The following is a 14792-nucleotide window of genomic DNA, read 5'->3' on the forward strand; positions in this document are numbered from 1 at the left end:
CCCACCATAAAAGGATAAAAAAAAATAATAAATAAAATTTGTGTTGAAAAAAGTTGAGCAAGTGTTCATTGACAACACAATGGCTCCAGATATAGATATATATTAGGGTTGGGTGGCAATGCTGGAAATTATTTTGCACAATGTGACATTGCCCTTTGTGGTAAGAAATATTAGGAATGCACACGCACGCACACACATGCACGCACACATTTGCAGGCGGTGGTAAACAACCCCTGTAAACACTTTATGCAGTGTCAGTAAAACATTAGGCAGCCGGTTCAGCATTTAAAAAATTCACAACTCCCACTTCAAAGGGATGATTTCTCTCGCTGAACTGAATGCGGGATTAGTAGAGGTGTATATTCTTTTTTTATTTTTATTTTTATTATTATTCCCCCACAGCGCTGTCAGAGAGGTGGTCATAAATCGCTTCCCGGTTAGCGGAACAGGAAAACACAAAGAGGTGGTGTGATTGTTCGTTGTTTGTCATTTTGTGACAACCTGTTGGGCGGACGCGAGCAGGACATTAAAACGACAAGTCGACGGTATCACGTTGGACACATAAATTCAATTTCCAGAATTGGGATACCAAGTGTATAAAATTCATGAAATTTAACGTGATTTTGTTTAAGAGGTCATGGCAAATACCTGTTTGAAAATACAAGCGACAAACTGAACTCAAGCTGCAACTATTTTATATTGGCAATTAATTGAAGAATCGGCGGGGGAGGCTCAGGGTAGAGAGTGCCAACACTTGACCAAGAAAGCAGAAACGACTGAGTGAGAGTGGCTCATCCACCACATCTCTCTCTCTCTCTCTCTCTCTCTCTCTCTCTCTCTCTCTCTCTCTCTCTCTCTCTCTCTCTCTCTCTCTCTCTCTCTCTCTCTCTCTCTCTCTCTCTCTCTCTCTCTCTCTCTCTCTCTCTCTCTCTCTCTCTCTCGCACGCACACGCACCCCCCCCACACACACACACACACTCACCCCCCCCACCCCTCCTCCCTCTTTCGAAGCTGACAGCTGCAACACAATGGGCCTTTATAATGTCATGTTCTCGTGTGACATCGGGCGTAATTTATCGTGTCATGACATTAATTGATTTCCAATCTACTAATAATTCCAAAATTGGTTTTTGTTCTGGTGAAATCCGAGATTTTCTTTCATGAGTTGTAGTACTATGACACTCGAAAGCGCATGCGTGGAAAACACCGCAGGTCCACTTTAGATGCGCATGCACGAATAGGAAGGGAATGAGAATTGTTTTAAACAAGATGGACGACGTGACATTGCAGCTGAAGTGATATAAACGACTTCTAATTATGCAGTAAATGTAGAATACTTTACAAAATGGACAAAAAGGATCAATATATTATAAAACTGAATGTATAGTTTAGTCATTCACAAGGACTATTGAGTGAGACTGGATAGAACCGGAATCGTGTCAATTGATGAAATAATTATGGCAAAGAGCAGCCCCCCCCCCCGTAAGCCTACACACGCGCACACACATTTTATTCCAAATTGAGTTTTTTATTTTTTATAAGTAGTCTCAGAATCCACAGCGTTTTATTGTAAGTGCACTTTAAGATGTCTTATATGTAAAATTAGGGCTCTAGTGTGGCCTGCCAGGCCCCAAAGCATCCACCCCTTACGAGTCTAAATATAAATGTTAAAAAAAAACACCAACGCATCTTTACACGAGCAAGGATGCCGATATGATCAAAAATAAATATTTAATCCGTACAATTTTAAAAAAGCATATTCACAATGAAAAGGCAAGCGCACAGAATGCACATGAGATCATGTAGACAGCGGAATTGTGCAAAATGAGTGGAAGATGTCGCTGGAAAAAAAACTGACATGGAAGTTTGTTCCCACTGCGTTATCGCCATCTCGCCCATCTCAGGCACTCTTTCCGCTCCAGTGGCTGTTTGACGCCCCCAGCCTTGCTCCACGCACGCACACACACGCGCACACGATGTACATCTCAGACAGTCACGGGACGGGGCTGATGTACAGTGTGTATGATCCAAACACACCTTGAAAAGAAACAAACACGATTGCCGCCTGCGTGCGTGGCAGAGGGCACTGCCAAGGCCATAAACGAGGACCTTACCACAATACACGCATTCTTTAGACTACAAAAACTAATTACATTTTTTCCCCATATCTAATTTCATTTGACATTCAATACATCCAATGCGAGGCGTGCGTAGAGACAAAACCTGCCGAAATTTAGCTCATTATTAAACGCGTGCGTCCTTTTTCCACGAGCGCACACGCCTCGAGGGGCCTACAGGATCACTTAAAATTTACATTTTTGATTTTCAAGACGAGCAAGAAGCATCTGCGGCATTTAGAGCGGAGCCAATCAGTGGAATCTGGAGCCACATAAAATGGAGGATGAATAATTAGTGCAGGGCACATAAAGACCGCATTTGCATGAAACTCACTCCTAATACACGTTTGCTTGTTAATCAATAAATGTTAACTTAAAAGTCTCTTAATGATCATATTATCTTCGAAAAAATGATTCAATTCTAACCAGCTCACACAGCTCCCATCAAAACGCAATGACCCCGCTGCTGCATGGACGCACACACAATCATGGCTTTTACGCACCATTTTCCGCACTTGCTTGCATTGGAAAGAACAATTTTAATGTCGAAAATAATCGCTCATTGAGCAGCCCCACCTTTCCTCTCGTTGTTCTCCCTAGAGATAAGATTGTTTTTAAAAGTGTAAAAAAAAAAACACCAAGTCATTTAGACTCTCATGCGTAAACACCCAAAAGCGGAGGCATCGTGGAGCACGCACGGTTGGACAATCAAACCGTGCGCCCTCCGGGTGATTTTTTTTTTTTTATCAGGCTCCCCCTGCTTATTCACAGCCTCTTTATTTGCGAAACCCTCTTGTATTCAAAAAATGCAAATGGTCGTTGTCTTTTGCCAAATGAACAAGATGCATGCTTTTTATTAGGGGGGCGCCAATTGGTCCTTTTACGCACTCCTCCAAATGAAGTGTACATTGATTTTTGTGTTCTCAACTTGCTTCTCTCGCCATCTTGACTTCATATCGTCAGGTTAAATCAATGTCACCCGAAAAAAAAGCTGCAAGAGGCACCCGAGCACCCATGCATCAAAACATCAAGAAAAGTTGACAGTTTAACCTCCAAATACAATTTGCATTTACATGTTTTGGGAGTGTTCTGTCAAAGCAGATCAGCATCAATTCCAAAAGTGATCCCATTCTGAACGCGCTCGGAGAACTTCAGCATGCAAAGAAAAGATGGAGCGTGCAGACAAACACTTGGGAGACACACAATCCATTTCCATTGGCCTACCTTCTTGCAAAGAATACAGCAGAAGTAAAGTTACAAGCCACATGCCATTCAAAGCAGTTATAGTTCACAGGAATGTGGTGCAGCCCTCCCCCCCTCCAAAAGAAGAGCGCACGGCGCAGCAAGTCTGCCAGGCGGGCGAGGCTCCGTGCTGGACTGGACTAGTTTCTTGGCTTGATGCTTCCTTCCCCGGCAGGTCTCTCCAGCCCTGGTCCCGCACACTCTCCGGCGCCGCGAACCAACCGTGGAGTAAGTACCGCCTCTGCTGCCTGTTCTCTCCTCCCCTTACCGGGACGGAGCGCGGTCGCCCCACCCCCGGTGTCCTAATCAAGATGTGGCGAACTAGACGCGCGCATCGCGGATGGAACGCAAACAAAAAAAAAAGGTGCCTGGCGCGCACGTGACGCATGCTTTCGTATCAGTTAAAATAATTTACAAGTTGTTGCTGTCTGTTTGAAATCATCCCATTCTCACTTTTTTTTCTTTTATGCGCGCGACGAGACTGCGCGTCAATGGAACACGAACAGGTGGACTGCATATTTTGCGCTCACAAAAAAAACATGCTTTTTAATTAGGACTCGCAAAATGCGATCATTTCTTCATCTGCCTCCCTCCCTTGTGCACAAGAAGCACTTAACATCATATTGTAATGTTCATTATCCAGACGTATGAATATGCACATGAACATGCATTGCCGCGATTGGCATCACAGGGGACCCTTAAACGCAGAGGTCGCCGCCCCCAAGGACCACAAGAGAAGGGTTTTCAAAAATTAGACATTGTGATTTCCTAGGACTGTTGTAGAACACTTTCAAAGATTGATAGAATTCAAGTTTCATTTTTTCGATTGATCTGCTTGCAATCATTGTGCAAAATCTTTAGCATGATCGGCATCTCCACATATATTTAATTATTAATAACAAAGGTCATTAAATGCTATTTAAGTAAATTTGTTAATTCAGAAGTGAGTATTGAATTGCATTACATTGACATAAGACGTACGGGTTGAAAGACTCAAGTTTTTTTTAGTCAATGCTAATTTGATGATTCAATAACGTTATTGATATTTTTTCAGAACAGTACAGCACACCCCAACTTTTTTATGCCTCGGACTGTTTTCGTATATAAGACAAATGACAATATACTGTAATGTTGGAAAGTGACACGTGTTTGATGTCTTTCCCGCAATATTGCAATTGTGATTTATATGCTGCTGTTTTCTATTGAGGTTCTCTTGCCATATTTGCAAGCAACATATAAATCTATATAACAATATACAACAACGACCAAATCTCTGGCTTCATCACTTCTAGAGTATTTGGTAAAGTCCATTCAAGCGACTTTGGTAAAGTTGTTCGGACAAGTTTGCAAAGTCATTCGAAAGTTCAGGTAAAGTCATTCAAGAGTATTTGGTCAAATCAATTTGAGCAGTTAGCCTGTGATTATTTCCAATAAGTTTGAACGAGTCAGTCAATACAATTGAATGACTGTGAATGACAGCTGAAGTCAAAAATGTTTACTCCACAATGGCAGTTCCACACTTCCATATGTATCGACATTCAGGCGTAAACTCCTTTTGTCTCGCACATTCATTTTTAATGAAAGCCTCTTCAAGCTTCTGCACTGAAAGAGACTCCTTGCATAGCCTCCCCCTATCACTTTCTGTTTATATCTGAGGTGAAACGCGATGTTTGAGATGTGCAACACACATGACACACTCGCGCACAAAAAGCAAATCCAGCTCGTAGAAGAGAGCTGAGGCGAGCTGTGGCTTCTCTCACTCCCACTGAAGAGCCGCTCCAGTGTGGCAGGAAAAGCAACACACTCTGCCTCCACTCTTTATTATGTAACAGGTGGAACACACACACAGATGCACTCACACACATACACCCACGCACGCACCATCACTGTCCAGCAGACCCACAACTTCTTCAAAACGTCAACGAGGTGAGTGAGTGGAGTGATAGCACCTCTGCTGGTTGCAGCCTGGTATTGCGCTTCATTTTACTTCACTTATGAAAACAGTCTCAGGAAGGGCTGCACAATTCAACAAACGTTAGCATGATTACAATTGTGGCTGCATAACTAATCAAGCGCTTTGTACATGTTTAAATCTTTGTTTTGCTGCGTAAATAAGCGAGTGACAGGGATCACATTCTAATGTTTGGACTTGTTTTGATTCACATGAAACAAGATAATAGCATGTTTACGCAATTAGGAATTAGCCTTCTGTTAATGTAAAAATCTTGGTTAGATCTGACTTTTTTATAGAAATTATTCATCAATTTATTCTAAAATGATAAGCCATATAAAAAATAAATTGTGGTGTTGAAATAAGTTTACATACTGTTTGTTGGAAAGAAGCAAAATCAAGATTCTGATGTTTTCTCTGATATGATGAATAACGTATTTTCTGGACTATAAAGTGCACCCGTATATAAGCCGCAACAACTTTGCTAATTACAACAGAACAGACCCAAGAGAAAAAAAAAATCAAATAAAAATAAATAAAAAATTTTTTTTTAAAATAGAGATTTATTTAGCGTATTTTCTGAACTATAGAGCGCCCCTACTGGTGAAAGGAAAACCCACAGAAAAGCTGCACCATTGTATTAGCCGCATGGTTCAAAATCTAGGAAAAAGGTTTCAGCTTATAGTCCGGAAAATACGGTAATTGTGATTACAATATTGATCAAAATAATCAATTATCATTTTGTACCCCGCCTACTGCACGAAGACGGCTGGGATAGGCTCCAGCACCCCCGTGGCCCTCGTGAGGAGAAGCGGAACAGATAATGGATGAATGGAGGGAGGTTAATCCTTAGGGCCTGGTTCCAGGCAAATTATTTAGCTCCAGTAATGCACGGAACTGAATGAAAAAAAAAAATAGCCCCTCTCCATGATACGTGAGAAAAGTGCTAGTGCAAAAAAAGAAGCCTCCAGTTTGAGGTGAGCGAGGGGGACGCGCTTGTTTACAAATTCGAGGGTAACATAACATGTCAAGAGTATCATGCGCTCGCCTTCTCTCGCTCATTGACAACACCTTCAGCTGCACCCTGCAGGAAGGCAGACTGTGCACGGCAAGCGCTGCGAGAGGCAGCGTGCTGGTCAAAGGGCTGACGTGAGCAGGCCTGACAGCACCAAGCAGGTTGTATACTCTCTGGCAGACAGTGATCATCATACGGCTTGACATAGGGACTGGCAAAAGGCAAGCAGCTCGAGTGAGTGTCACCGAGGAGTGTTGCGGCCCAGGCCGGGTTTACACCGAGAAAAAAAAAAAAGTGACTCATCTCCATCAGTGGCGCCATCGCTGGTTGCCTAGAGATAGGGATGCAGATAGAAGAAGGGAGGGGAGGGTTGTTTGAGGAGGGCAGGGTGGCGAAGACGCGAGCGTGATGAGACAAGTTAATGTGGATGCTAATGTTCAGACAATCAGCGCTTCCCCTCAGGCCCCGACAACACGCTAGGATCATATTAGCGCTAATGTAGCCGGCGTTAATGCACGCGGCGCCCACGATACCTCAACAAGGTCAGAATCGGGGAGAGGGCACACTGGACGCCTGCGTGACTCCTGGCAAGGTCACATGGTTGGGAACGACGAGTGTATGGCGGCCATGTAACGCGCGACGTTAGAAAGCCAAGAATCTCGCGTTTGTTTCGAGAGGGAAGCGATGAGCTGCGAAAAAAAAAAGCCTCTTTTAGCCAAATCTGCATGGCGTCGCTTTTGAACGAGGCTCCACATGAAGCAAATATGAACGGCGCACACTTTGCTGCAGCGCATTAACGGGCGGGCGAGCAGCGAAGCTTGAAGCAAGCATGCGTGACGCTTGCGGCGTACGCGTGAGCGTGTAAGGCGGAAAAGAAGGTTCTTCGTGCACGCGGGAAGGCGTGTTAATTCATTCAAATGAGCTGGGGTGCATAACGAGGGGAAGGGGTTTAAAATAAATAAATAAATAACGGCCAAACATCCTTGCCTGATGAGAGCAACGGGGAGATAGGGGAAGAATTGTTTTTTTCTGCAGACGGGGAACGACATGAATTGGAGACGGAGAGAACGCCCACACACATTCTCAGACACACAAAAACAACATGCCAGGGCAATACCATCGCTTCCAAGATGGCTGCCAGTGCGGAGGCGTTGCTGTGTGGGACTAACCCGCTGCTCTCGCCCCTCAGTGACACACAAACACACTTTCTCACACACCTTCAAGGAAAAAGGCACGGTAACCGACAGAAGTCATGAATTAGGGCATATTTTAGACAATCAGAGGGAAATGAATCAAGTTTGTTCAGGATACGGGATGTAAAGTTGTCTAAATGCGTTCAGTGCTCGAGTAGTGCTGTTTATACATGATTGTTTCATGAAAATTAGAATAAAAAAAATAGATAAGGCCACCGACTTGTTGGAATTATTATTGACAATATAATAATAACAGTTAACAGTTCAAATTGAAGTTGATAAATAAAATAATAATAAAAAAATGAAATACATAATAATTCATGGTTGCCTTTATTTTTGCATAAGATTAACCCAACAAACCAAAACATAAACCATTTGTGGCACAGATTAAAAAAAGTAACATTTTTGGTATTATTATTTAATTTTATAATTGTCGCAATTTTTAGTGCTTTTATGGTATATGCTTAGTAAAGAATGAAGACATTAATAAAATAACCCAAAAATATATTTTGGAAATCTAAATATTTTTTCAATCAATCAAAAGTTAAAAATTCACATTTTATCGACGTACTCATGTATGGAAATTAATAAGTAAGCCTAATTAGGCAGCCATTATCTCCCAAAACATTCCTGTTTATTTGGGTTTGTTTTTATTTAAAACGTGTCATATTTGTGATATTTGAACCTGAGTGAGTTGATGTTCATGGTCAACAGCCAAAGACGCTTGTCAGTTCTGCAGTTTTGAAACGGATATCGTCATCGTTCTGCTCTGGTAGCGTGGCAAAAAAAAAAAGAGCGAGAGACACCGAGAGAGCGCAAGAGAAAGAGAGAGAGGGGGCAGGTGTGAAGGGAAGACGTTGTAGATCTTGGCTGAGGGCAAAGCTGCTATCCTCAGCCGCACTTCTCTGATCTTATCGCTTTCCCACGCTTTGACACGCTTAACCAGGTGACCTCCACCATACACAAACTCACACAAGCACACACACAACAACACAACACGATGGGAAGAGTTGAGTTACTGTTACAAAGCAACAGCGATGAGGGCAGAACATTTTTTGGAGGAAATAAATGATTGTGGTCATATGGATGAAACAACTAAAAAAAATGACAATTCAAATGAGATTCCATTGAACCATGTGACAAAAAAAAAATGCCAGGAAGCCAAATGGCGACTTCTTTACAATAATAAAGATTTTAGGTGACAAAACCTTTTTTGGGGGGTGTTTCTTTAGTGTTAAAAGTTAGTGAAACGCTTGTACACTGCGAACTGCACATATGATCTAATAGAAGACATTTCTCATCACTTCACAACTGTCAAGAGAAGAAAAAGAGTAGTTTTGGTTTCAGGCTGCCTTAAAAAAAACAAAAACAAAAAAAAACACCATGTCACTTCTTTCTACCGGTTGTTTCCCTCACTCACTCACTCTGATACGGTTTGTCTGTTCTGTCAGCACGGCTGCCAGTCTAAATGGCTCTGAGAAGACAAAGCGTTCTGCGCTCTCACACCTGTCCAGTAGTGTGTGTGTGCCTCCTTGTGATTGTGTGTTTGCGGAGTGATGTTATCAGTGCTAAATGGCTTCTAATGCTTACCTCAACTAAAGCCCGTATGGAAAGCAGCTGATCATCCGATGAAGCCTCAGGGAACCAACTGGGAAAATGGGAAGGCGAGATGTTAACTTTTCCCATCCAGTCATTTTCATACACAAATAACTTGTCTGTTCAGTGGCGTAATTGTTTGTCATTTGCGGCACAAGATAGCACGCTCAGTGACTGCCGTATTTGACGTTTTTTAATTTCAGTTTTACATTTATGACTTTGGTGCTTTTAATACAAAAATGTACAGTAAGGATATTTTGAGGTTACAAACAATCAACAAGAACACAGTGGACATCCGCTATTAGACAAGGATACGAAAGGCTGGTCGGTGAATAGGATACTTCGCCAATAAGGGTTTTCTACGGAAATCAGGGTTTTAAAAAAAAAGAGGTAACAATTACATTAAAAATTATTTTAAAATACTTCCAAAACCAATTTTTAAAAACTGCAACAATGTGAATCGACTGAGGCCAAACCGTGAGTATGCGGGGGTCTACTGTACGTGTTCCCACATCACGTGACTGCGCCTAAAGTTGCCGCTGCATTTATCATTCGTTTTATTTTACATTTATGACCGAGAAGTACTTTTCACGCACATATTTACCGTACTTGTGACAATTAGAGGTTATTAATTGCGAAAAAATTTTCATTTGTTGCACATCTATCACCTGTAAGTGTTTTAACCCAAATATTAACTGTAATTATGACGAGCTTAGGAAACCAGCAAAACGAACTACTTAGTACAGCGTCGTGTGAATATGACGTCACAACCAAAAGCCACACTTCGACGCACGCTAACAAGTTTTTTTCGTCATTTTTTATTTGCTTGTTAGTAGGTACGTCCGATAAGTGTTTTCATCCAAATGTCTATTGTAAGCATGACGTTACGTCTACGTTAGCATCTTAGTTAGAGCGCAAGGCGCTCCTGTAAATAATTTGTGTCCTTTAAGGGTACTAAGAAAAGTTTTGGAGCCAAGTAAATAACATCATTGCAATGTAATGAAAACTAATCCACACTAAGCAAGCAAAACTTTGTTTTCTGACATTTTCTAATCGACAATATTAAGCTGTATCATCAAATTAATGTGTGTCATCAAATGCAACACAAAGCGGTAATGACAAATAACAATTTAGTCGTACCTGTTATGTCCCACAGCACAGAAGAACATCAACTCACTTCCGTTTCTACGCTGGTCTTCGGGCGTCCTCTTGTGTTCAGGATTGTTACTACTCAGTTTTGTTTTTTTCCCCACAAGGTCGAATCCTCAACCCCAGAATTGAGGCAGATGTGCAAACTACTAAATAGGTTTGAGTATAAGTTGCAATTCTTACAAAGACATTTTTGTTTTGTGCATCAGGTACGTCAAGTATTATGTTTTGAGATTTTATAGGAAGGGGTTGGCCAAACTTCTAATAATGGCCTAGGAAACTTTAATTCGGAACAATAAACCGCTGGTTAAAATGTTAATCTTGGTTTGAAACAATGATTTGAAACTCCAACTACAAACCCATACCTACAACCTTGTCTGCATGCAAACTAAATTCTCGCGGTATTTGTGAGTTGACAAAACCCCGAGAATCCATTTTGTCCCGAGCCCCACTGCTTTTCTCGAGCGGTGTAGCCCAATCAAAAACCAACAATGTGTTTAGGGGCGGGACATGCGGCTGTGACGAAAACTTTTCTCGGTTGACAATCAGCTTGATTAAAAAAAAAAATCAACATGTCATTTACGACGCCCCTTCTCCGCATATTTACATTTCAAAATGACAATTGTCCCTCAACGCCATAATGCCTTCCATGCCAATCAACGAGATAATACAAGTCAGCTGGTCAAAACGAAGCTCATCCCGGTGACGTGTTCATCCGTCGTCGAGTTTGATTAAAACAAAGTTTGGTAGGCGTACACAAATTGCCGCATCGCCCAATCAGCGCGAAGTATTGTACTGAATGTCCCGCCTTTGTCAAGCATATAGTATTGGTCTGCTTCAGCATGGTTGGTTCAAATATTTGAGAAGCAACACATCAAGGTTAAACATGTGTTTTATTTTTTATAAATGGTTTGATAATCTTGGCACTCTCTTGACAGTCAGCAGCTCAGCACGTCTTCATGTTTGCATCCCTTCATTCAACATCTCATGGCTATCAACACTAAACAGTGAGAATGTGTAATTTTAGAAATTGTCCTTTATTTTCCACTGGAATGTTACTTGGAAACATTTGCATCCTATTTCATGATGATAAAAAAAATTGATTTTTTTTTCACTATTATATCAACTGCTATTCTGTGGAATATTGCATAATACAACCTACCGATCATTCGACTTGCTTAAACAGTGGCGGAACTTTTTGCCTGTTAGAAGAAAAAACACAATAATAAAGATTAAGTTAATACCTGTGGCAGTGTTACTCAACTCAGCATGTTATTTATCGAATGGTTTGAGCATTAGCCTACGATTCATCAATGCATTTTTGTGTTTGCACTTATCCTCATTGGGATCATGGGTGAGCTGAAGCGAGTTCAATGCACCTAACATGCATGTTTTTAAAATGTGGGATAAAATCAGAGAAAACCCAACCAAACCTACTATGTGACTAAAAAGCTCCACACTTTAAAATGAAAACAACAACAACAAAAAAAATACAATATGCTTGTTATAGATTGCAAAATCACACACACCATTATTATTATCGTTTTGGAAATTTCATTATAGTCACTATTTATTTTGCTTCGAGTTGTGTTTTTCAAATATAGCTCATTTTAATTAGTTTCCAGGGAGGCTTAGTTAATTTTTATTAGTTCTTTAAAGGTTTACTGATTGTTTTTAAGTAACTACAAAGTTACTTTTAACACTAAGGCATTACTTTTTAGTTAAAGTAATCCACAGAGTAATTCAGTTACTTTTTGCACATAGTACCTGCAATTAGTTGCTATTTTTCCAGTAACTGTTTTTTTTGTTGTTGTTGTTGCTTTTTTGAAAAGCGACAGTTTTAGAGATGCGAGGATTCTGCCCGACGCCAGCCATATATAAAGTATTCACTTACCCGTCAGCAAAATGATTGAAAGAAATACCATGACTCCGGCAGCGGTCAGGCCGATGACACGCAGCGTGTAGTAGTCTGCAAATGCAAGTCGCGCAAAATTGCTGTCATTTTCCACAAACATTTCTGGGAAATTAAAATGATTAAAGCCGTAATTGACTGAAATTACGTTAAGCTCTTAACGGGCCATGGGATTTAAATATACTGTACCTTTAGTTGTGGAGTAAACTCCACATTTTAGCATAATTCTGACTTAAACAACTAGATGACATTCAAGTGCAGATCAATATCTACTGTGGTGGTTCTCAAACACCAAAAAATAAGTTCCCATTTGGGCACTTAGTTGTTTTCTCACTTACCATAAAAGAAATCTGCATCAGGGTCAACGACGGCACCTGCGGGGCAGGACATTGAATAAACACCAGCAAGACATATAATAGAAAATAAATATCATGTTATTTAGCTATTATGTAATTAAGTCACGATGTTAACATGTTTTGTAATGTACCTAGATGATCAATTGAAAATAAAATATAAAACAATAGTCTGTGACTATATTCTATAATATGAATCAATTCTTTCAGTGGCTAATAGGTATTGTATCACTCTGATATTTGCACGGACGCCATTTTGTTTTCAAGCTTGCAATGCATTGTGGTCTATATTAACCTGTTGATTGAACGTCAATGCTCACAACTTTCTTAAGTGCATTGTGGGTCATTTTGAGCGTTATCCTCCCTGGACATTCGGACACCTCTACAAAATGACGTAACGTCTTATGAGGGCACGGTCCAGTCAATGACAAGTGTGCCATTGTACTCTTTTATCCCTTTTTTTTTTTTATCAATCTTTCGTGACCTACCTTGAGGAGGCGGCATTTTCCTCGTGTGCGTTTATGCGTATGCGTCGAGTCGTCCAAACTGCGGGAACAAACCACGGAGACGCGCAATTAACAGCAGCAGGTGATCTGTCGCCACTTTGAATCAGTTATGATTCAAAGACTTGTTTGCTCACTGTAAGCGAATCGCAAGCCGTGTTTGTCATGTCAAGTGATGATGTGGGTGTGCTTTGAAAGGTCTTTGCATAAAGGTAATAAAGCTGCTGGCTTGTTTGTGGAAATGATCCACTTGAGTGGAGCTGCTTTGAAAAGTCACTATCCGCTCTGACAATTGGTCTTTTGCCTGCTGCAGTTTGAACAGCGGAATCACTGAGTTGAAATCTCCCGTTAGAAATTTTAAAGGGTTTACTGTGACGACCTCTTTCAAACCTACCCAAACGCCGCCCCTCCCCCCACACACAAACAAAATTGAGTTTTTCACGCACACTCTTCTCATTTGAGCCATTTACTACTAACCTTAAATCATTAACTACGCTAATCAAAATGTTCCCTTTCAAGTTGATGTCAGTTGTCGTTTCCATTGTGCTCATTCTGAAATTTCCCCTCCAGGGGCATTCCGATCAGTTATTCATTCATAAATCATTGCCACGATGTTCATCATCAACCTTGGACCTTGCACAATCGGACGACGGAAGGAAACGAGGTAAAGGGGTTGCAGTGATATCAGGAAGAAAACTGATCATTCAGTCTTTTTTTTAAATTTTTTTTTTAAGAAAATCAATATTGGTTGGGAGGTGAGTTACAGCCTATCCCAGGTGACTGAACGAGAGGTGGGGTACACCCCGGACTGGTCGCCAGTCATTCACGGAGGGAAAGGAACCATATTTCGAAACATTGGTCTTAAACTCCTGATTTCTGCCCACCAATCAATAAATAAACATTCATGTGTGTAATAACGGAAAAGCATATATTTGCGTATGTATATAAAAGTAGGGATATATTGAATAAATCCTTGAAAAAAGTGAGTGCCCGAGATAGAGTTAAGGAAAAGTCCACATTCACAAGCAGTCGCGTATTTGCCTTTCCATTTCTAATTCATCTTGACAAAAACTTGACATTGGTTGTAAACATAAATTTGTTCAAATAAATTGTCTCTCACCTGCTCTGCAAGCGTCTTTTGCTCAGGTGCGTGTCAGTCTGTGTGCATCAGGGGCAGGCGCAGCTCCACGCAGGTACATCCCCTTAACTAACACACACTCACACACACAGGGACACACAAGGATTTTCCACGCCTTCAGCGGCTCAAGTTGTGGATTGAAAGTGTCATAAAGTTTGAACTTTGAAGCCAATAAAGCGCTAATCAAAGCTAACCGTTGGAATTCTAGCAGCAGATTGCCTATCTTACAAATGCACAACTACTAGCCAACATGTTTTAAGATTATTACTGTAAGTAGTAGGACAGGATAAGAAATTGTCACAAAACTGTCGACTACTACTGCCTAGCTTCTTTTTCCTCTTCTATGATCTCTTTCTTGTTCTGTGGCACCCTGCTGTCTCTCACTGGTCACTTTTGGTACTGCGACAGACATCATTATTCAGGCTGCAGCTATCGACTATTTTTGAAATGACATCTTCTGCTAATTATCTCATGGACTAATTGAATAAAATAAAAATGGGTTTGACCTTATTAAGCACCCGCATGTGAGTTTCTGGTGCAGATGTCATATTTCTCCACTTGGGGTAGCCATGCTTGTGTTCTACTGTAGTATCTGTGACCTTGGCTGTGTCAGGCTTTAAAAG

At 41.0% G+C, this 14792-nt stretch overlaps 2 protein-coding genes across 3 annotated transcripts in view; both read right to left on the reverse strand.

The window, feature by feature from the left end:
* The window catches only part of dscaml1 (Down syndrome cell adhesion molecule like 1), a 94645-nt gene extending 91029 nt beyond the window's left edge, over window positions 1-3616 (reverse strand). For both annotated transcript variants that reach the window (XM_088300452.1, XM_088300450.1), the window contains exon 1: window positions 3342-3616. In XM_088300452.1, coding sequence (XP_088156578.1) covers window positions 3342-3384 — 43 coding nt within the window. In that variant the 5' untranslated portion in view covers window positions 3385-3616. The remainder of the gene's footprint in view (window positions 1-3341) is intronic.
* Window positions 3617-11137: 7521 nt separating this feature from the next.
* Window positions 11138-12565, reverse strand: LOC148333340 (phospholemman-like). Its single transcript, XM_088301376.1, has 4 exons — window positions 12514-12565; window positions 12158-12232; window positions 11426-11465; window positions 11138-11263 (listed from the first exon to the last, which is right to left on the reverse strand). Exons 1-4 carry the CDS (start codon window positions 12563-12565, stop codon window positions 11221-11223), a joined length of 210 nt encoding a protein of 69 aa, XP_088157502.1. The 3' UTR covers window positions 11138-11220.
* Window positions 12566-14792: the final 2227 nt, after the last annotated feature.

The sequence above is a fragment of the Idiotropiscis lumnitzeri genome, chromosome 7 (assembly GCF_059441095.1).
Source record: "Idiotropiscis lumnitzeri isolate Australia: NSW breed Sydney's pygmy pipehorse chromosome 7, RoL_Ilum_1.0, whole genome shotgun sequence".
Classification (NCBI taxonomy): domain Eukaryota; kingdom Metazoa; phylum Chordata; class Actinopteri; order Syngnathiformes; family Syngnathidae; genus Idiotropiscis; species Idiotropiscis lumnitzeri.